Genomic DNA, 24,932 nt, shown 5'->3' on the forward strand with positions numbered 1-24,932 from the left:
TTGGTCTTATGTTGGGGAAAGTATTTATTAAAGAAGACCTGAGTCATCTCATTCCATGACCCAATAGATCGCGGTCTCAATGAGTATAGCCAACTCTTAGCTCTATCTTTCAAAGAGAAAGGAAAGAACTTAAGTCTCACAATGTCATCAGTTGCATTTTGACTATGAAAAGTCGCAACTACTTCCTCAAACTCCCTAATGTGCACATATGGATTTTCATTTTCCAAGCCATGAAAAGTAGGGAGTAACTGTATCATCCCTGTTTTAAAATCCAATTGGCGAATATTAGCTGGAAACATGATGCATGATGGTGTGGCTGTGCGTGTAGGGTGGAGGTAATCCTGAAGGGTCCTAGTGGGTTGATCTTCGTGTTCACTCATTTTCTCAGAATTAGAAGAATTATCAAACAAATGATCAGAAAAATTAAACTCTGACTCTAACACAGGTCTACAAGCAAACCGACCCAAGGCGTCTCTATACCTGTGCATGCAAGGTAGAGAAAAACCCAACACTAAAAAAAACTACAAAAAGAAAAAGAAAATAAAAAAAAGATGCAGCAAGCTAAAATAGGGAACGAAGTTACCGCCTTTACAAACTGTTGAAAAGAAAAACTATCTCAGAATTCTTCTACCGTCTCCCCGGCAACGGTGCCAAAATTTGATTACGCCCAAAGAATAACGCGGTAGTTGTAGCACAGCTTTGGGGTGTCGATTCCACAAGGAGACAAATTAAAAGAATAGCAAGAGGAACAAAGAAACTAAAGAAAAAATATTAAATAAGTAATAGAGAACAAAGATTAATTTTAAATGTAAATTCAAGTAAAGCAAAGTGATTAACAGAAAAAGTACTCAAATTTGACAAACAGTAGAGCGTCGGGAATCCCTTGCACAAATCTGGTATTTTAATTATTCTTAATTCATTGGATAACTCAATTAGAAACTCAATTCCCGCAATTCCCAATCGGAAGGTATAGATTTATAAACCAGACTTAAATCAAATGTAACCCTTTGAAAAAACATTCACCACTTTTAAAAAACGTGAATTACTACCCCTATTGATAAAATCCAATGACAACAATATACTCAGTAAGCGATATTGCAGCAAAAAACTAAATCAATATAGATAAATAATTGATCCAAACATAATCAAAGAACTAATCCATTCAATAGAAAAAGCGTGACTGAATCCATAAACACAATAAATTCTATGATTATTCGGAGAAGAAAACATCAACAATGAATTGAGAATGATAAAACAAAAGAGTTTTAGCAATTGAAAATCAAATACATGAATTAACAATAAATTAGAAATACCATCTAATGTGCAAGTTCATCCCTAACCCTACTTGAGAATTTAGTTACCCATAAATATAATGGACAACAAAAATCTCCAGAGAAAACTGAAGCGAACGGTGGCCATGGAAGTGATTTTCTCCTCTCTTCAGATCTGCCTCTTGTGCATCTTCCTCCTCTCCATTTCGTGCTAATGATATGCTTATATAGTATATCCACAATCCGATATATGAGTAAAAAGATACAATCAAAAGACTAAAGTATATCCAGACTGTCTCCTAGCGAATTTCGGACTTGGACTTCTTGTGGTTTCATTTTGTGATTTTTTTTCTTTTTCTTTTCTTCCAAATTGCTCTCAAACCCCATGAATGTCCTTCTTTGAATTTGACTGGGCTTGACATGCTCTTTTATAAACTCTGAAATTAGACATAAAAAAACTACTTAGGAGTATCCCAACGTAAATAGAAATTCAATTTAAGAATACACATTAATTCCTATGATTTCTATTTTCATTTTAGCATTTTAGTCCAATAATAGGGTATATAGAGTGCACTTTCGCACACTCATCACTCCTTCAGTGAAAATACACGTAAAAACGGGGTATCACATCCTCCCCCCTTAAAAACAAATTTCGTCTTCGAAATTTGCAAGATCAAACACTAACTTGAAGCAAGCCACATGATTCTACTGAGACCAAGTTTAAGAAACGTACCATCATTTACTCAAACAAATAGGGGTACTGCTCTCTCATGTCTGCTACTCTCTCCCAAGAGAAATCTTGAGCTAACAGATCTCCCCATGCCACCTTTACCAGAGGTATCGTCTTGGATCTCAATTATTGATCTTTCCAATCCATAATCTGTGAAGGAACAACCTCATAAGTAAGGTCCGGTTGCGACTGAATACGCTCTGGGTTGACAAAGCGCGGCTCTTGTTGTCCAAAACTCTTCTTCAAGGATGATACATGGAAGACATCGTGAATTTATCCAAAATATTTTGGCAAAACAATTCTATAAGCGACGGACCATTTGAAAAGGTCCAACATATCTCGGATCCAGTTTCCTACTTTTACCAAAATGCTTAACTCCTTTCATAGGAGAGACTTTGAGATAAACCCAATCACCTTCTTCAAAAGATAACTCTCTCCTCCTTGTATCTGCGTAGCTTTTCTGACGACTCTGAGCTGCCGCCATTTTATCCCTTATAATCCGAACTTGACTTTGCATCTCTTGAATTATTTCGGGCCCAACTATTTTATTCTCCTTGACTTCATCCCAACACAATGGCGATCTACACTTCCTCCCATAAAGAGCTTCATAAGGAGCCATCTGGATGGACGCATGGAAGCTATTATTATAAGCAAATTCTATGAGCGGCAAGTGATTTTTCCAACTCCCTTGAAATTCTATAACACATGCTCGTAACATATCTTCAAGGGTCTGAATAGTGCACTCTGATTGGCCGTCTGTCTGAGGGTGATATGCAGTACTAAACTTCAACTTAGTACCCAATGCTGCCTGCAAACTTTTCCAAAACTGAGATGTGAACCTTGGGTCCTGATCTGATACAATACTCTTCGGTATACCATGCAACCGCACTATCTCTTTTACATACAAGCGAGTCAACTTACCCAAGGAATTAGTGTTATTAACAGGCAAGAAATGAGCACTCTTAGTTAACCGGTCGACAATCACCCAAACCGAGTTCTTTCCACTAGGTGTCCTCGGTAAGCCCACTACAAAATCCATCGTAATGTCGTCCCACTTCCATTCAGGAATGGGGAGGGGTTGGAGCATACCAGCGGGTCTTTGATGTTCGGCCTTGACTCGACAGCATGTGTGGCATCTTTCGATATACAAGGCAATATCTTGCTTCATCCCTTCCCACCAATAATTTTTTTTTCAAGTCACGGTACATCTTCGTACTGCCAGGATGAACTGAATAAGGGGCCGCATGAGCTTCTGCCATAATTCGCTCCTTGAATTCTGAATCTTTGGGGACCACTCTACGATCTCGGAACTGAAGAATTCCATCTTTATCCATACTATAATGCAACGGCCCTCTAGATTTTCTGACTCTTTTTCTTATATCTAACAGCTTTGAGTCCTTCCTTTGAAGAGTCTTCAATTCCTCAAAATCAGCTACTCGAATATCAAGAATTGAAGATAATATTTCCTCTTGCTGTGAACTTTCAATAAGAAGTCTTCTCATCCCGCAAAGTAAAGAATCCAATCCTGACGATTCGGCTTTATCTTCCAAGTGCGACTTCCGACTCAAAGCATCAGAAACTATATTTGCCTTACCCGGATGATACTTGATCTCGCACTGGTAATCATTGATTAACTCTAGCCATCGCCTCTGCCTCATGTTCAGATTCTTATGAGAAAACAAGTGCTTCAAACTCTTATGATCGGTGTATACTTCGCAAACTTCTCCATACAAAAAGTGCCGCCAGATCTTAAGAGCAAACACAATCGCAGCCAATTCTAAATCATGCGTCGGATAATTCTTCTCATGATCCTTTAGCTGACGAGATGCATAAGCAACAACCCGTCCCTCCTACATAAGGACACATCCCAATATAAATTTAGACACGTCGTTGAAAACTACAAATGGCTTATGCGGTTCTAGAAGTGCCAACACTGGTGCAGTTGTCAATCTGTTCTTCAATTTTTGGAAACTTCTCTCACACTTGTCTGACCAAATAAATTCTGCATTCTTTCTAGTCAAAGTAGTGAGAGGTCCGGATAAGCGAGAAAATCCCTCCACAAATCTTCAGTAATATCCAGCAAGTCCCAAAAAAACTCTGAATCTCACGCACTGTCGTCGGATGCTGCCATGACAAAATAGCTTCCACCTTGCTAGGATCAACAGCCACCCCGTCTCAGTAAATCACATGCCCAAGAAATTTGACTTCCTCCAACCAGAATTCACATTTGATGAGCTTTGCATATAATTGGTGTTCTCTTAATTTCCCAAGAACTAGATGAAGATGATAAACATGCTCTTCAAAATATTGGAAATAAATTAAAATATCATCAATGAAGACTACCACAAAGGAATTCAAATAAGGTCTAAATATCCGATTCATTAAATCCATAAAAGCTGCAGGGGCATTGGCTAACCCAAAAGGCATCAACTTAAATTCATAATGCCCATATCTCGATCTGAAAGCAGTTTTGGGTATATCCTTATCCCTTATCCTCAACTGGTAGTATCCTGACCTCAAATCAATCTTCGAAAACACAGCTGCTCCTTGAAGCTGATCAAACAAATTGTCGATCCGTGGAAGAGGATACTTATTTTTTATGGTCACCTTATTTAGTTCTCAATAATCAATGCACATTCCGAGGGTACCATCTTTCTTTTTAACAAAGAGCACTGGCGCACCCCATAGCGAAGTACTTGGCTAAATAAACCCCTTATCTACAAACTCTTGCAACTGAACCTTCAGCTTTTTTAATTCAGCTGGTGCCATATGGTAAGGGGCTTTATGTATAGGAGCCGCTCCAGGTTCCAAGTCGATAACAAACTCCAATTCACAAACAGGGGGTGGCCCAGGCAAGTCATCCACAAACACGTCAGGAAATTCTTCCACAACTGGGATATCTACCAATGATTTCTTCTCAGACGGCATAGACACCATTTGGACTAAGAAAGCATCCGCTCCACAAGCAATCTCTCTTCTTGCTTGAATTGCCGATATAACTACCGGTTTTTCTTTTAGTTTACTCCCCGCAAATTCCAAGTAATCACCATCTGGGAGCTGAAAGCTAATTACTCGACTTCTACAATTAATACTCGTAGAATATCGATATAGCCAATCCATCCTAAGGATAATATCAAATCCCAGCAGCTTGAATATAACCAAATCTGCATCCAGAAACCTTCCACCAAAATTCAAAGGACAACCCAAAGCAACCTTGGAAAACCACACCACTTCACCATTTGGTAGAGCCACTACCAATAACTTTGGCAAAGGTCCCGTAACTAGATTACATATCCGAGCGAAAGTGGAAGATACAAACGACTGAGATGCACCCGAATCAAACAAAATGCACACATAAAATTCATATAAATGGACTCTCCCTGAACCAATCACATTAACCAATGAAATTCAAATACAAAGAAGAAACCAAATCACAGCAAAAATCAAATCCAAAATTAAATTAGATCATACCTGTAATCACTTTAGTATCATAGGTCGCTGGTGCCACATCATCAACGTCTCCGAGTGTAACAGCATAAACCCGAGCTTGCACTGTTTGCCTCTTATTTGTTCTTCCACCATGTCTACCTCCACGGCTTCCTTGAACTGGCCTAGGACACTCACGAGCAAAGTGTCCCTGTTGGTCACAATTATAGCATCGAGCCCCACCTGAAGGGCACTCACCCACATGTGCTCTATTACAACTTCTGCAAACTGGCACCCATCCTCCCATACGTACACCTGAGGCCGCTTGTGGTCGAGTCCCGGTCCGCTGAACAAACTTCTGAGGAGAACCAGAGCTACTTCCTTTGCCAGTAAAACTCCGCCTCTTTTGTCCTGGAGGGGAGCCCATACTCAAATTAATCTCTCGCTCTGCAAGAGTGGCCAAGTCCACTAAATCCTGAAAAGTGGAAATTCGGTGGCAGACCACCATTCTGCGTATATCAGGATGCAGACCATCCTAGAAACGCTCGGCCTGCATGTCCTCCGTGGCGATAAGGTATGGAGCAAATCGCCCAAGCTCTATAAATCTTCAAGCGTACTGTTCCATGGTCATACTCCCTTGGACCAAGCTTGTGAACTCTCTTGCTTTTTGCCGCCTCACAGAAGTGCGAAAGAATCAATCATTAAATTCTTTCTTAAAGCGCTGCCAAGACACAGCAGCAAAAGAGCCCAACTCTGATTCCAACATTACTCTTTTTGTATCCCACCATTCCGAAGCAGTGCCTTGCAACAAATAACTGGCATAAAGTACTTGTTGCATCTTAGTGCAACCACATACTTCAAACGTTCTTTCTAAATCTCTGACCCACTTTCCAGCCCGAAGTGGATCCTCTTCTCCCGTGAAGGGTGGAGTTCTATGCGCTAGAAAGCGCTCATAGGTGCATCTAGCTTGCACCACTCCACTAGGCCCTCCTTATTGTGGCCTAAAATTTTGCTGCATGAACTCAGTCATTTGCCTTAGTGCTTGGGCTATGGCATCATCTCTCGGCGTATCATCCCGAGGCTCTTGAGTAGACTTTCTTGGCCTAACCATCTTCCTGCCACAACACAACCTTTGACCCTCTTTAAAAAACGAATAAAACCAACAACATAAAACCAAAACCAAAACCAAAACCACATAACAAGGAAACAAAATATACTAGCATGCAATAACATAACTAAATAAATAAATACAAACAAGTTAACTCAAATAAATTCAAATCAAATAAAATAAATCAAATAGCAAACTTTAATTAAAATAAATTTCAAATCACAACTTTAAAAACTTTCTGGTACTACACCTACGGGACATGTGGTTTTACCTAGAGCCAAACCGCTCTGATCCCACTTGTGACGCCCCCAAATCCCATGTACGGATATGTGGAGATCGAGACGTCGGGATGATGACAGCACGGGTCACCACCCTATCAACAAGTGCCAAGTGTGTGTACATGCAACAAGTGTACAATAAAAACACGTAGCGGATAAATAAAGTCATATAACTAAGTACTAGAATTTTTTGTTTATTACAAACCCGATTAAAATATACACAATAAAATATTACAAGTCTCAAATATCGTTTCGAAACCAAACTACAAAACATAAAACTCCAAATCAATACTCCGGCGGAGCCGCCTCCTCGGGCTCAACCTCCTCCTCCTCCTCGACCTCTGCATCAAAATCTACAGTACCAAAATGGTGCCGCAGGTAAGTAAAGATCCAAATGCCACAAGATAAAAACATATTAAACTCAAACAATATGCATGAAAGAATGTCAAATGCACACATTTTATAAATCCACATTTTTCCACGCATGCCAAAAACCCATTTTGGCCCAAAACATATCCTTTAAAACTAGTCCTTGCCATTATCCCAGATAATGGTCCAAATCAAGAAACCACCATTTTTCCAGAAAATGGATCACAAAGCCTCAAACATAACCTCGCCATTTTTCCAGAAAATGACCCATATCCAATATCTAAAACCAGTTCCAATTTATTGCATGCACCATGATCTCCCCTAGGGATCATCCGCACACTCTGGCTCCTGTGCCACACCGCAGGTAACGACCACACATGTGACACCTAAACGAGCGATGCCCAGATCTCGCGCCCAGCGCATACCTGGACCAGGCCATCCTCTAGTCCCCGCCAGCCTAAGAACCACGAAATCGACATGTCACTCAATATTATCCACTCCCAAATGACCAGAGGAGCTGCACCGAGATAATATCCCATCCCGACTTGGGGTCGTGATACACACGCACCCGAAAATCCATTTACACAAATAAAACCAGTTTTTTCTCAATTTAATAAATGCACATGAATGCATCATGCAATGCACACCTTAAGATACAAATCATCCAACCAATCACAATATCATCAAAACCAAACAACTCCGTCCTCAATCCATCCGACCCCCGACTTCTCGGACTCAGTCCGGAATTAACCAACCAGTCAATGAATTATTGTAAAAGTAATAATATATTTAAATCTAAAATAGAGTTTGAAAAATACTTACAGCGCTATAAGATATTTTTCAAAGGATCACGACGTTGCAAACGGCGGAGAAAAAGCAATGTAACAGTGTAAAATACACTGTGGCCGTGGGTTGTAAAATACCCACTTTTGAACGGGGACAAACCAAGACTTGAAATTTATAGGAAATGACCTAGAGATGTTTATGAAGCTAATGGAAATGAGTTTTGTCCGTGGGTGGCGGTGGAAGCGAAAAAATGGCAAATCGGAGTTGAGCTCGTGGGAGCTGCTCCGGCAATGGATCGGGGCCAGAAATGGGTGGGTTAGGACGGCAAGAGGTAGGTGATGAAGTGATAAAAAGATGGTGGCCGAAGGTGGAGTGACGGCAGCCGAAATGCACAAAAACCATGCGGCTTAGATGGGCTCTCGGCGGTAAACGGCGGCTCGGATGGAGGTGAGATTTGGTGGGGAGGTGCGCCGGCCAGAGGGGGAAGTTTCTGGGTGGCTGGTGTCAGCCACGTCGCCGGCGAGCGGTGGTTCTGGGCTGAGGAGCTGGACGACAATAGTGAGGAGAGAGAGAGGACGTGCAGAGCGCGGGGAAGAAAGAAGAAAGAAAAAGAAGAAAAAAGAAAAGAAGGGAAGGAAAAAGAAAAGGAAAAGAGAAAAAGAAAAAGAGAAAAGAAAATGAAAAGATGGGGAAAAGAAATGAGGTCCATTCCTCACATCCGGAGTCCAAAAACTAATCCGATGAAAACAATTTTAAAAACTATAAAACGACTAAAATAAATTAAACCACATCAAACTAAAATAAAACCAATTAAAATACAATAATTTAAAATAAAAGAACTAATATACTAATTAAATTAAAATACTCTTTCAGTGAAAATACACGTAAAAACGGGGTATCACAAAAATATTGCATATTTTTATATATTTAGAACCAATATATTTTAATTCTTTCATTACATTATTTTTTGTTTTAGATGAAAAAATGATTAAGATGCATAAATCTGAGTTGTGATTTAAATTGATAAATAGCATGGTTTTTGCTTAATATTAAATCTTTTATTTTATTGGACAATATTCCTTTACATGCATAAAAGATTTTTGGTATTCTATTCTTTATTTTTTTTTTCTAATTTTTATTTTTATTTTTTTTATATAGGCTAAGAAATGCAAGGGACTTAAAAGGGGAATTCACTCTTTATTTTTGACTTGGGACTACACGGCAAAGAGGGGATTATTTCTATTAGGTTCATTCAAGCCACATGACTTGAGGACTTTTTGACTCATGCACCAACTTTTAACTTGGGATTAAAAAGGACTTTTGGCATTACATGGGGAGTTCAAGAGCTACATGCACATAATTTCTCTGAGGCATTTCAGCACACGGGAATAGAGGTTTTTGGTTCTACATTGCAGTGTTATTGAAGAGCTCATTGAGGGGTCCAATTGTTGCTACAGTCTAGCCTCCTCCACTGCTTGCAATCTCTATTTCCGTTTATTTGGCTTGATTTTTTCATTCTCTACTTTTTATTTAATTTCAATTTGAAGTTTATGGTGTATTCTTGATATTTTTTGGATTAAAAGTTTAGGCATTTTATTTTCTGTTTATTTTATTTTATGTCAGTTATTTTTCTTGTTTCTTTAAACTTCTATTAAATATGTATTACAATTATATTTTAGATTAATTTTAGTTTATTATTTAATTTTTAGATTAATTAAAATTGTTTAGTGTAGTTGAATTTTTAATTGTTAATTTCAATTTGTTAGTATTTTAAGTTCCATTTCGACATTAAAAAAAATCCAAAAGTATGAATCTAGTTTATGACTAGTGCCCTTTTTATTTCCATTGCACTCTTCCATTTATTGTACATACTACCACTTTTGTTTGTGCCTTTTTTATTTCCATTGCACTCTTCCATTTATTGTACATACCACCACTTTTGTTTGTGAAACTTTGCACCATTTTATACGAGTTTGGATTTAAGCAACTTTCTCTGAGGAGACGATCTAGAAATTTTATTCCTAATTATTACACGACATTCTCCTACACTTGGAATAGTCTTTGTCTACTCGTTTTTTAGTGAGTCAATGGCTTCTTGAGGAAGTTTCCCCCACCTCTCTAGACTATCATTTGGCTGACATGTCAACTCAAACAATGGTTGACATGCCAACCCAAATAGTGGTTGATGTTGTGAAATCATGGTGTTTTGATGAACTTTTTGCTATAGTTAGGCGTTGATATTGATATGATGAGATGCTAACACGTTTTTATACATGTTATGAGTTGATCAAAAGCATGTTACCTTTTTTATTAAAGAGTCATACACATTTTCTTTTATGATGAAATTTGAACACACAAAATAGTATCTATTTTGAGGTTATGATGATTATTGGTTCCAGAAACCTAGTCCAATGGCTATAAAATTCTTATGTGATGTTAGTGTCACGATGCATCCATGCCATTTTACTTTCATGCATGCATATATATAGTGTTTGTAGCTTACTTGCTAAAATTTGTATACAAATCTAACTTAGTAGTCTCAACTACCATTTCCTTCAGAAATAGAAGAAGAGCACGATCACCCGGAGGATGTCAAGTAAAGCTGGGGAGGAGCCTCAAGGAGATTGAGAGAGATGATACGATACTCTGATTTTGGGTTTTGCTTTGGATTTGATTGTGGGGCTATGTGAGCAACTTGACACTTAAATTAGAATTATGTCTATCTGTAACTAAGGAGTTACAGTTCTAGTATTGTGCTTGTTGTTTACAAATTGATTAGAACCATATTATAACTTCTGGTTATGTGGATGGTATGGAATTATGATTAAGTCTTGGGATATAGCATTTTGGTACTTGTGTGTTGCTCAAAGAATAATGCATATTGTTAGATGCATGCTAGGTACACTGCATATTTAACTATTTTAAACGAGTGTATGTGGCCTTGTATTGCATGTCCTGACTCTTCAAGCTCTATCAAATCACAAGCAAAGTTTGCGGGCGTCACATGTTTAGTCAGTAAATGGTGAAAGGACACGTATATGTATGCTTCGACGATGAATCACCCTCTTAGGCATAGACACACGAGTCCGTTAAATATGTTGATGAATCAGCTTCTTAGTGAAACACATATTTATATAAATATGGCGACAAATCACCCTCCGAGAAATTACTCTCTTACACATTGTACTTTAAAGCATGAGGGCAAGTAATCACCCGTTGCTCTAGTAGATCAAATCCTTAAAATCATATCGATTTCACTGGTATAACTACCAACACTCAAGGTTCATCACATAGATATTCGTCACACAGACATTCGTTGCCTGATGGAAACAAGGAATGAGTTGTTCCACTGCTCGACATTAGGGAAATCCCTTCTACCTGATCAACATGGTGCAAGCCAACTCGCATGTATCCCAACATAGGTCAATTCTCACACAGAGATAACATGTTTCGGGGAACATCTACCTGGCCATCCAACTCGAAGACACCAAAATGCGAAACACCAGAGTATTCTGCATCCTGACTATCAGGTGAGTCCAATACGATACCACCCCCATCCGAATCATTCGTGGAGAATCCCTCTACTCGTTTGAATCTTGTGGTGACGTCTCTCAAGAATGGGCTTGGGGAACTCAGTCCCATCTCATGAAAGATTGATCCACGGTACACATAGTCACATAGAGATATTCACACCGGGATCATGAATCAGTGAAAAATAGAAAACACATTCAAAGTCTCGAAAAACAGGAAACGAATGTAAGATAAACGTAAGATCCTAAACCAATTTATTCATGTCAGAAAGAGGAAGGTTTCAAAAAATGTAAATGCCTCTTACATAAAACATTCACCCTACATTCCCTAGTCCTATTATAGAAGCTAACCTACCTTACATCATCGGGCTCGCTACTCAGTCACTTCGCTACTTCCTTTCTCCCTTTGAAGATTTTGGCTCCACGAGGTCTCAAGTGTCTAAGACTGTAAAAGTGAGATTTTTTCCCATGTCAGAATCCCTTTTATAGGGCAGGACTTTTAGACGTCATTCTGACATATCTCTAGCTCCAGGTATGCTTGAATATGAGTCCTTAACTGTCGCACTGCAGGATGATAGAGACAAACAGACAATGCATGGTCCACACTTCCCTATGGTTTACCAGCTCCTTAGTCCATCCTTGATGAGGGTCTTCCACATGTTGTCGGACCATATCTCTTGGTTAAGATGATTTGACTTCCCGAATCGTAATCTCTTCAGTAAACCCACTCCAAATGTGACCTTTTAGGTGGAATGTGGGCTTCTACGTACGACACTACCACTCATCTAAGTATTTTCCCTGTTGTTCTGAAAGGTTTCCATATTTGGCATAGTCTATCCTTGACTGTAGCTCGTCTTGGGCAAGTAGCTCATCTCATCAGAGCCATTGATATCTTCAGCTCATCGTTCTCACCTGCATGACGGGGACTTTTCTAACTCGCATACCATGGGGCAAGACTCTCATCTCCACCTCACTAAGGGACATATCTACCAACTTGTCTATACAAGGTGCTTGTTCGCCCAAATGTTGAACTAGTTGCACTTTGTAGCACCTGTAGCAATTTCCTTCAACAACCAATGGAAAGCTCCTTATCTTTTTTCCACTCAACTGCATAGGTGGTCTATCCTCTTGCACTGGCAAGGCCCTCACAAGATGAGTTCATGAAAATTTACTATGACTTCGATGATGCACTGTTTAACTACTATCTGATGGGTCCCACATTTGATGAATCTGACATCCCTCCCAAATCACCCTTCGAGCCTACACTTAGTAATGATGGTAATGTGTGAGGTTAGGTTGATATTCTATTTTTTTGCATAAGAAAAGTGTAGTTTAATTAATTTTGATCCTTGAAATTTCTTTAAAGAATTAGAAGATGTGAGAACCTGATATAATTTAGGTCGATTGCATAGGAAAGCAAAAGAGATCATTAGAAAATTTGTAACTTCCGAAATCTTTTTAGATTAAAAGGAATTTAAATTAGGAAAGGTTTGGATAGTGAGTTGAAATGAAAGTTGAAGGTTAATAAAATATTATTATAATATTATTTTTTAATATTATTATTTTAAGATTTGAAAAAATCTAATTGTTTATTATATTTTATGTAAAAAAAATTAAAAATTATAATGATGAGCTAAGATAAAATAAAATAAATTTAGAAGGTTTTAGTATCCCATCTGAGTATAGCTCCGACTCGGACAGAGTCGGAACAATGCCTTCCAAATTCCAACTCCAACTTTTGTCGAAGTCGAAATCGTTCTTCGATTCCGAAAGGAATCAGAGTTCGACTCCAATCGGAATTCCGACTCCGATCAGTCGGAATTCTGAATTCCGATCGGAAAAGAGCCATCCATTATTCTTGTTTTAAATGAATTTTATTCTTGTTTAGTAAAAACTCAATAAAAACTCACTTTATATGGATTTTATTCTTGTTTAATATTTCTCAATTAAACAAATAGAATTTATTTTATTTTTTGTAGTTTGAATATGTATTTTCTATACTCTATTAATATTTCTCTTTTTTGTTTTTGTATGTGATGCTAGTTTGGTGCTTGAAAGTTGAAACTTTAGTTTTTATTAATTTGAGATATGGTTGTATAGATTTCATTCTTGTTTTCAATTTTCTTGAAATATATAAAAGCTCGTTTTGACTATAAATAATTTTTTTTTTTTGATACCTTACAATGTTATTTACTGTTCAAACTTCAAATGGAATTTATATAGCAATATGTACTGTTCAAATGAAAATTATCTTGTTTAAACGAGTATTAGGGACAATATTTTCATCCCAGAGCTCAAATCTGTTTGAACACATTAGACTGTATAATTAATTATTATACATAATTCAGAAAGCCCTAAACAATTGATAATAGAAATAACAGTCTATTTTAAAGTTTGATTAAACAGTCCATAAGAGTAAACATATTGATTCAACTAAAAAGAAAAACATCATTTGCAGCACCATACTTGGTCATTAGGAGTATTTGAAATTATAATAAAAAAAAAATCTTCAATCAATAAATGTAACCAAAATTGATTCAGAAAATTGAACACAGTAAAAGTAGAATTTAATTACCATTAATACCAATAAAGATTAAGTTAGTTCTGATATCAATTTATCCTTATCCATACTCCATCAGTCATCGGCAACTACACTAGGGTTCACAATTATATTTGTGAAATGATTAAAAAATATAAATTAAATAGATTTATGAAATCATAAAAACAATTAAATAATCAATAATAATAAAAACAAGTAAAATAAGATTACCCTCTTCAAGCCTATAGCTCTCATCATCACTGATCCAGTCCTGTTTGCAAACGAGGGTATCCACGGTTGATGGTGACAATGAATTTCGGAAAGCATCCAACACTCGACCTTCAGTGCTAAATGCCGACTCAGATGCAACCATAGTAATAGGAATGGCTAGCACATTTCGGACAATACGGAAAAGGATTGGATACTTGGTGGAATTGGCCTTCCACCAAATTAATATCTCAAATGTAGGACTAGGTGCCTTAACCTCTTCCATAAAATACCATTCAACCTCCGAAGTACACCCCATAATATTCTTCAATGCAACGAGCTAATGATACTCATTCATAACGTCGTGATTTCAAAGGCGTCGACCCAATGCTCCATCTGGGCTAAGGTCATTGGAGGGAGGTATCGAAGTTGAGTGTGAGGTACCCACTGTAGATGAAGGTTGTCCACTATTTTTGTAGTGCGTGTACAAGTCATCAAGATCAGTTTTAAGCGCTGTAATAAACGATGCAGCCTTCATTGCTCGAGGACGGAATTTGCCCAATATTTTATCACAACCAACTTGATTTGAGGGTCAAGGATCACAGCCACAAATAGTAATCTATTTATCTTCTCAACTTGTCCCCAATATTTATTATATTTGGTAAGCATCCTTTGAGCCATATTAGATAAGAGTCCACTAGGGTCATCACAACCATCTTCCAAGTGGTGGCGTAGCGCCGAGATCTGACTGACCCACAAGTTTGCAATCGTATATGTTGATCCATATATTGTTATAGTAATGTCATAAAAAAATATACAAAAATGTGACAAAGAACCCCACACTTGTCCAATCATGTGTGTTCGGCGAACCGAGCCCCTTTCCTGCAGGCTCCAGCAAAGCATACTTAAGGCCCCCATCCCCCACCTCCATCTGCTCAAATACTTTTTGGTACTTTTGTGCCACATCCAACATCATGTATGTAGAGTTCCATCGAGTCGGAACGTCCAAGCATAACATCCGTGAATGTTATCCCAAGTTGTTCTTCTATTGCCCTAAATTTTTTAAGCCTTTGGGGGGAAGCCCTCAAATAACGCACAATGTTGTGGACTTTTGTAATAGAATCTTCAACCTCTTTTAACTCCTCAGTAACAATCAGGTTGATTATGTGAGAAAAATATCGAATATGGATAAACTTATGGCCCCAAATCACATCATCTCTCACCCTCGTATTCCTCTTGAACCATTCAATTGCAGTATCATTGGCACTGACATTGTCAACTGTAATGCATAAAATTTTCTAAATTCTCCAATCTTTCAAGCAATCATCCATCTCCGCCCCAATGGATGCACCCTTATGATCATTAATTTCTTTTACTCCAATAATTCGTTTTCTCAAAGTCCATGAGCTGTCAATGTAGTGTGTTGTGATACACATGTAGGAAACATTCTGTACAGACGTCCATGTGTCAGTGGTAAATGAGACTCTCTGGCCAATGGTTACAAACATCTTTCTCATCTTAGCCTTGTCTTTTAAATGCCTTTTCATACAATCTCGCATCACTATATACCATTATGGCAATGAGAATTGTGGCTCAAGCAGCTTGATAAACTTTCGGAACCCTTTTTTTTCAACTGTAGTGTAGACATCTCATCTTCAATTATCATCTCTGCAAGCGCATCTCTCAACATCTTTTCACTATATTGAGGGATGACCATTTTTTTAAGTTGCGTACCATCAATCACAGTAGAAGTTTCGTAACTAAGCTTGGTTTGATCTTTGGCCGCCAATTCCTTCACTATCTTATACCTCTGGCAACCATTTAGATGTGATATCAAATAAGCGGTGCCTTGTTTTTTTGAATGACATCCAACTTGTTGGTAACAATGGTTGCAAGCAGCCTACGATTCCTCGAGATTACCATCAACCTTGGTGAAATGTTCCCACATCCACGATTTTTTTTTATTTGATCGTGGTTGTGGTGGCCTCACGATTGTAGGTGATACATCCGACTCATCCCCAATATCCATCTCCTCCTCTTCATTAAATGTATCCTCATTTTCTATGTCTATCGGGAGTAGAATTCGACTACTTGCACACGAAATTTGTGTTCTGAAAGTGGGTCTAGATCTCAGTACTAGGGACAGAATTGTGGCATCCTGATCTTGTTCTGGACTCCTATATGGTTGCGCACCCATACCTTGAAATCTGACACATATATATATATATATATAAACATCAATACTTAATCCTCAAATATACATATATATATATATATATATATATAATTATGTGTTTGTAGATTATATAAGTAATGAAAGCTGTACGAACTTAAACAATTAATGCAGGCCTCTTGCAAGTACTTGAGGTGTAGTTATTAGGTTTGGCAAGTGAACTTAAAACAAGTGGATTTTCTAGGTTGTTTTAGTTCGGAATCAAATGGAAAAAAATTGACACTGACCATTGACTTTGAAATTGAATCACCACCTTCCAAACCAGAAAACTTAAAAAAATAATAATAAAAAAAAGGACAGGAGAATGAATTCTACAGGTTCAAATTTCAAAGTTCACACTTCATAGTCTAAAGTTTAAACCGGGTTGCACATGCACCCTGTCCTTCATGTCTTTAGGCGGATTTTATTGCTGATTTTTGTGGTAATGAATGTATGGTGCAGCTAGAACTGCTTATATGTAAACTATGTATTGGTTTTTCATTGAATATAATACTCAACCGAAGGAAATGACAAAATAAAACAAATTTCTTGAGTTTCCTACTCCCAAAACTTCTTCTGGTGTCAAGACTCAAGATCACCTTCTCAGATTGTTTAAAATAATCTTGATAATAGAATAATCTCAGATGCCATTGCTCTAACTCTAAGCTTTTGCATTAGGATCTCAACGTCAACCACTAGAAAACTCTCATATGTGTATATATCTTAGTACATTCCCAGTATTTCATTTGGAGCCCGCCAAACTTCTGACGACTATCAATCTCATCATACAACTCAAGTCAGTATGTACTTTTTAAGTTCTCCAGCTTCTTTTTCTATAGACTCTTTAGTGGGCAATGAATTACCATCCTCACATACACATAAAATTATGAAATTGATTCAGAAAAACTTTCATTCATAACTACCCCCAAGTCATTGATATTGCCTCAGAAAGTCTCTCTAATAATTTCATCACCCAAGTTTCACATGAATTACTAACGCCACATGATAAGAATTATTGAATGGGGTTGTTTCATATTCAATGAAGTCAAACTTTGTTTTATAATATGAACAACTTATTTGATCAAGAAATTATCATAACATGTGAAAACTAAGAATCTTACCTAAATTACTATTAATACATGAAACTTGAGGATAAAGTTTTCAAGCAAGTAAAGTAACTGTTTCTACTTGACCTTTTTTATGCAAATACCATTTGCTGACCACAAAGTCGTGTCTACCTAGAGCTCAATTTGATTTTGATTGAATTGATGTCGAGCTATATAGGTGTCATTGAATGAAAGGATCACAAAATGTCAGTGTCAATACTTGGACTTGTACCATTGGAATGTTTTTTACACATAAGAGGATCAATTTTAGGATAGGCATTCTTTTAGTATTAGAATTTTTTTTTGGGGGGGGGGGGGGGGGGGGATTACATTGAAAAGACAAGAAAGATTATTCAACGAATGTCTTGGATTAAAATATGAATGATCCTTACATGCCACCTACAAGAACTGTCAAGAAATGAAGAAAGAAAGCTTAGCTGGGAACTCTAGAACTCTGGAGAAAGTGGGTGAGACCGTGAGAGTGAAAGGTTAATAAATTATTGAAAACATATATCTTTTGAAGAAAGTGGGTGAAAGTGAAAGCCTATAAATTATTGTAAACATATCTAGTTTGGTGGTAACTGTTATATTCTATTTCTCTAATTATTTTATTTTAAGATGTTTATTTTTTGTTTGTGACATTTTCAAAAAGACCTTACGTTCATAGTCTAAAATCAAGAACAAAAACAAAAGAAACATCACAATCATTTTCTCAATACATTCGTTCACACACTTATATAATTTACACAATCCAATTTCAAATTTGAATACAAAAAAAAACATCTAAAATTCGGAGCAAATTTCTAAATTTAAAACCCTAAAAATTAAAATTACCAATTAGCAAAAACTGGAGAGAAGAAGGCAGTGCGGCGATGGTGGCGTGAAGTATATAGTGAAGTGACGTTAACAGCAGAATCCTGCTTGGTTGTGGGTTGTGGCGTCGTGCAGCGTGAGAGGGCATGGTGAGTCTATGAGAGACTGAGAGTTGAGGAGAGAGAGTGACCGAGTAAGGAAGAAAAAGGGGACCAAAACTTTTGGTTGTCGTATATTCAAAACAGCATTGTTCTAATTTAAATGGAACAGTGTCGTTCCAGTCAATAGTTAAAAAAATTAGATACAAAATAACATCGTTTTACATCTAATTTTATTTTTAAATCGGAAATCGGAGTTGGAATTCGAAACCAGTGGGGCTCCGATTCTGACTCCGACTTTCGTTACAGAGTCAGAATTACTCCAATTTTCGAACACTCTGATTCCATCAGAGTCAGAATCAGAGCAAAAATTGATCGAAATCAAAGAGGTCGAAATTTTGCACACCCTACCAAACACAACCTTAATTACTTTTTGAATGTCTAGTTTATTTTAAAAAGGAAAAATATAGTTACAAGCATAATTGTGTACTAATCTGTGCACCAATGTGATGTAATTGGGTCAAAAAGTAAATTTTATTAAAAATAGTGTTAATTTAAATTTTAAGTATAAATGAATCAATATTAATATACAGATTAATGCATAATTATACTTATATATAATAAAACTCTTTTTAAAAAAGTTGTACACCAATTTTTAACCTGTACACATTATCTTAGGATAAATACACCATACACCTACTTTGACCATTATTAACTTGCCACGTCATCTTGCATTTGCCGCATCACTTGGCCCCACCACTTGCACCCTAGTTATCATTGTCATGCCTACATCATAGGTGCGTAGATCTCATATATCCAATTCTATGTATTCTAATTATTAAAAATTCTATGCATAGTTACTTTTACATATTTTTTTATATATTTTACTGATTTGATTAATTATGTATAAAAAAAATTAATATAACCGATTATATCAGTAAAATATATAAAAAAATACGTAAAAATAATTATATGTAACATTACTTTTCTAATTATCTTTACTTATTTCAAAAGTGACACACTCGCTATTGCACAAACCAAGCCTTCTCCCAAGACTTGCAAGTTAATATAACTGTGCAAAAGCAAACTTTGTCTGCACGTGAGGGCCTAACACCTTATAGCATCAAATTGCAAGCAAAAATCTTCCCACCATACTCCACTCTAGTATAATTAAACCTCTATATTAATCAGCTACTAACCTAGGATAAAAGCTCCATTTAAAGAATTATCATTTCTTATAAACCTTCCACATAAATATCAATCCTATAATCTAATTTCCAAAATATGATAAAAAGTTAAAGCCCCCGTTTTCTATAACTAAAAGTAGGATACAGCTTGCCCAATTTCTTCTCTTCAGCCAAGACAAACATTACACACACTTTAGATTTTCCTCCTATATCCCAGCTCAGAAAGTCAAATAGTAATGATTTGTATAATTTCTAAATAGACAAGTTCAGCATAGTTTCTTTGTAAAAGAATAGACCCGATCATGAAAAATATCAAAAACACCTCTTCTTTTTAGTGGATCCAATTTTTTACAAATATTCTTTTCAAAATTTGTATATTGAAAACTTGTATCTAGAATTAGTCAAATGTCGAAACGACTCTAGCTAGTAGATTTTTAACTAAAATTTACTTTTACTACACTCAACTCAGGCTACACAGAAATTCCATTTATCACCCATCATTTTGCTAGACAACTATTAATCCAACATCAACATCCCAATAGTATAGTTGATTAGTAAGTATTCAGTTATGCTCGAGCGAGCTTTCATAAAGGTAGTTTTTCTACTTCAATCACTAGTCTCATTTAGCTATACAGATAAGATGAGATAAAATAAAAGTTAAAAATTAAATAAAATATTGTTAAAATATATATTTTTTTAAAATTATTTTTATTTTGAGATTTGAAAAAATTGAATTATTTATTATATATATTTGGTATAAGAGTTTGAAAAAATTATAATAATTATATAAAATAAGATGAGATGGTTTGATTAACCAAATTAGGCATTAACACTTCTATTGGAAATAAAGAAAAGGCTTATATGCAGTGGGTGGCTGCGTAGGAAGGAACTAGGTGGCTGTGTTGGTTGATCTGCTAGAGGGAAATCAATGGAGGCAGTGGCAACCCTAGAGGTGTTAGACGAGGGAAAGTTTATGTGCATGAGGCCCACGGGTTGAGTTGTTTCAGCTAGCTGGGTTGCACAACACGGTTTGGTCTCCGTAAACACTGGTTGGGTCCATTTCATGGGCTTGACCCATGGGTCCTAATGATTTTTCTTGGATATTTTAACTAGCGATTTTAGGTCACTAATTCAACAGTGACCCCCATCTAAGGTTACCTTCTAAGACCCAATAGTTTAAGGTCTAATATCCTTTTTAAGTCCATCCTCTAATTAACCTAGTCGGTTTCGTTTCACATAAGAAATTAATTTATCTCGTATAATTATTATAAATATTTTAAATTTTTATATAAAATATAATAAATTTAATTTTTTCAAATTTTAAAATAAAAATAATACTAAAAAATAATATTTTATACAATTTTTAACTTTTATTTTATATCATTTCATCTCATATATATAATCAAACGAGCCCATAAGGCCTAACCAAAATTTCCATCTCTGACCAACTAAATTTAAAATCCTAAATTAAATGATTATTACTAGCCAAAAATAATAATTTAAAATTAAAAATTTTCTAAAATATTTTTGGGTGTTACATATTCAACCATATTATTTTCATTTAATAAAAATTTAATGATAAATAATATTTATAATTATAGAGAGTATAAATGACTCACAATTATTTTTAAAAAAGTGAGTAAACATGAGGCTCTCATAAAATTAATAATAAATTCCTTTTTTTTCAAAAAAATTATGCTGTATTTATGCATTTTTTGATTATAGATAATATTATTCAAATTTTATTAACATTTTAATATGTAACACTTCTTATTTGCCAATAAAAAAAAAATGCATAAAAATAATGACACATTAGATCGGTCCGCCACGTAATGACTCATTGCGCTAAAAGTGGCTTGGTTGAGGGGATGTCCATTTTTAACTATTGTGCAGACTCACAACAGGATGACACTCCCACAGTGTCGGCAAAATATTGTGTGAAATTGGAATAGGTCTCTCCCTGATCCGACAACGTGGCTACCATTCGTGTGAATAGTAAGAAATTAGGTAGATTTTTTCTTTTTTAACTATTGTGCAGACTCACAACAGGATGACACTCCCACTGTGTCGGCAAAACAATATCTGTTAAATTGGAATGGGTCTCTACCTGATCCTGACAATGTGGCTAAGAATACGACTTGTCATTGCTCCATCTGAGGACAAGTTAGGGAAAAGGAAGCACGAGAATCCCTCTCTTTGAACTCATAATCGCTGTGGCCCCCAAAACAGTCAATTATGTGTCGGCCTCGTCCTCTCCGTCCGCCACGTCTTTACGTCCATCTTATCTTCTTTTTATAAATATCATCTTCTACAAATACTATCTCTATCCCTTTCGCATCCCCAAAAGTCAACAATACGTGTTCTTGAAAACCGTCCAACTATCCTTTCTTCTCCTCTGTGTTTGGAAATTGTTCAAGGATCTCGCGGGTGATTCGGCTACATAAAATAACTCATCTCGTCATATTTTATTTTATATAATTATTATAATTTATTTAAATTTTTATATAAAATATAATAAATAATTCAAATTTTTCAAATTTTAAAATAAAATTAATATTTAAAAAAATATATTACAACAATTATTTATTTAACTTTTAACAAAATATTTCATTTCATTTTATTTAAATTATGTAGACAAACAAAACTATAAAAATCATCTTATTTGTAACTATGTGTAAATAATGATAATTTATATTTTTTATATAATAATATTTGATTTATAAAATTTAAAAAATTTAAGTTATATCAAATTAATGACATGAAAAGTATGTCATTTATGCCGATTTGTTGATGAGAAATTATATTTAGAGTCACAGAATGTTAAGTGATGTATACTTTTGAAGAAAAAATTAAATAAATATAGATTGATATAAAATAATTAATTTTTTAATATTAGACTCAACTTTTTTTTTAATAGAATGCATGACTCTTATATATAACTCATTACTGTATTTAGCATTATTTTTTGTCAATAAAAATTCTCATATTAAAATAATTAAATTCTTTTACTCATCATCTCTACAACATACACATGCTAGAAAAAAGAAAGATACAAAGTAAAAAATGTATAAAGTAAGGATAATGAATACAATTTTTTTAAAATGACTGAATAACATTTTTTGTAGCTATATTATTACAAAGGGGACCATCAATTGGCCTATAGTGAATCTCCACCATTTATTTCGTTTACAACAAAAATTATATAATTTAATATTATATGTTTGATAGTAAACTTGTTTGTATATGTGACATAATACCAATAAATCTGTTTTGTAATTTTTAATAGGGGTAGTGCTATTAATTTATGTCTCTTATATATTTATATCACTCACTTTGTCTTTTATATATGTCACTACAATATAGTGGGACATGGATTATTAAAAAATTTTAAAACTATATATTTAAAACAAAATGATTCTCGAAAACATTAAAAGATAAATACTAAAATTCTTGATTCATTCTACCGTTTTATGTTTGTATTTTAATTTGTTTTAATAATCACATGATGCACATCAAATAAATATAATAAGTGATATAATAAATTAAGGGCATAAGAGTATTTTCCTTGTTTTATATATATAGATCTACAACCTTTCATACTTAAAAGGTTTTATTTTTTCTATTTTTGTTTATATTAATATTCGGAGTGGAAAAGTTTCAAGCATCTGGTACGTGTAGGGACGAGGGTTCATCCGTACACTTATCCTGGGCATGTACGTAATATCCGAAGAAAACACCGTTTGGGATCTTTGGGTCGTTATAGTATTTATCACTCATCCAAGCCCAGGGAGTCTATATATAGGAGAGCTCCTTGTCTCTTCAGAGTACATCACTACGTCCCAAGATATCATTCGTGAACAAAGAGAAAACGAAAGAGAGAAACAATGGCAGGAATTATGAACAAGATTGGAGATACCCTCAACATGGGTGGCGCCAAGAAAGAGGGCGAGCAGAAGGGACAGACCGGACAGTATCAGGGCGAGCGCAAGGGACAGTATCAGGGCGAGGGACAGTATCAAGGCGAGCAGAAGGGACAGTATCAGGGCGAGCGCAAGGGAGAGCAACAGGGTGAGCGCAAGGAAGGGATGGTTGATAAGGTGAAAGACAAGATCATTGGTGGTGGTGTTGGTGGTGGTGGTCAGAACAAGGAGGGGAAGAAGAAGAAGGAGAAGAAGAAGCACGAAGACGGCCACAAAAGCAGCAGCAGCGACAGCGACTAGAACATCAAACATGATTTATGCATAGGTAATTTTTAACCTGCGATTAGAACATAAAAAATCATCCAACTACTGGATGGATCGTTTACATTGATCATTTCTTTCAAAGTAACCGAACATTGAAAAGAGAATAAATCCAAATACTGGCTCCACTAGTACCACCTTGCATGGGCATAAGCCGGAAAATAACGTTGTATTGTCTATTTTGTTTTGCAGGTGGAGAGGATCACAATTAAGAGCAGGTCGAAAAAAAAAAAAAAACGTTGTAGTAGTTTTTAGTTGCTACTTGTTTATTAGTAGTATGAGGGTTCTTACCAGGTTGAGATCCGAATTATGTAAGGTAGTTGCTACTTGTTTATTAGTAGTATGAGGGTTCTTACCAGGTTGAGATCCGAATTATGTAAGGTACACCCACACCTATGTGACTATGTTTGACTTTTAAAAAAAAAAAGTTGTAGTAGTTTTCTTTTAGTTGCTACTTGTTCATTAATGGTACGAGGGTTGTTACAGGTTGAGATCCGAATTATGTAACGTACACCCATGCACACCTATGTAACTATGTTTGACTTTAAAAAAAAAAAAAAAAGTTGTAGCCCGCCAGACTTCTGATTGACGACTATCAATCTCAAGTATGTACTTTTTAAGTACTCTGGCTTCTTTCTCTATAAACTCTTTAGTGGGCAATGAATTGCCATCCTCACATACACATAAAATTATGAAATTGATTCAAAAAAACTCTCATTCATAACTACCCCCAAGTCATTGATATTGGCTCAGAAAGTCTCTAATAATTTCATCACCCAAGTTTCACATGAATTACTGACGCCACATGATAAGAATTATTGAATAGATTTGTTTAGTATTCAATGAAGTCAAACTTTGTTTTATACTATGTACAAATTATTTGATCAAGAAATTATCATAACATGTGAAAATTAAGAATCTTACCTAAATTACTATTAATACATCAAACTTAAGGATAAAGTTTTCAAGCTTTATAAATTAACTGTTTCTACTTAACCTTTTTTTATGTGAATACCATTTGCTGACCACAA

The 24,932-nt window shown here is 35.7% G+C and overlaps 1 protein-coding gene across 2 annotated transcripts; it reads left to right on the plus strand.

The window, feature by feature from the left end:
• Positions 1–23,473: 23,473 nt before the first annotated feature.
• Positions 23,474–24,348, plus strand: LOC122276246 (protein SRC1-like). Of its 2 annotated transcripts, XR_006228814.1 has the most exons (3): positions 23,474–23,905; positions 24,094–24,195; positions 24,261–24,348. XR_006228814.1 is itself a non-coding variant. In XM_043085825.1 (2 exons), the coding sequence occupies exon 1, from the start codon at positions 23,545–23,547 to the stop codon at positions 23,878–23,880; it is 336 nt and encodes a 111-aa protein (XP_042941759.1). In that variant the 5' UTR covers positions 23,474–23,544; the 3' UTR covers positions 23,881–23,905; positions 24,094–24,348. The 2 variants fall into 2 exon arrangements, 1 of the variants encoding a protein (XP_042941759.1); XM_043085825.1 differs by having other exon boundaries at positions 24,094–24,348.
• Positions 24,349–24,932: the final 584 nt, after the last annotated feature.

This window comes from Carya illinoinensis, chromosome 9 (genome assembly GCF_018687715.1).
Source record: "Carya illinoinensis cultivar Pawnee chromosome 9, C.illinoinensisPawnee_v1, whole genome shotgun sequence".
NCBI lineage: Eukaryota > Viridiplantae > Streptophyta > Magnoliopsida > Fagales > Juglandaceae > Carya > Carya illinoinensis.

Excerpts from the sequence above, each read along its gene's own strand:
- LOC122276246 (XM_043085825.1), top strand. The coding sequence starts at position 23,545 with ATGGCAGGAATTATGAACAAGATTGGAGATACCCTCAACATGGGTGGC.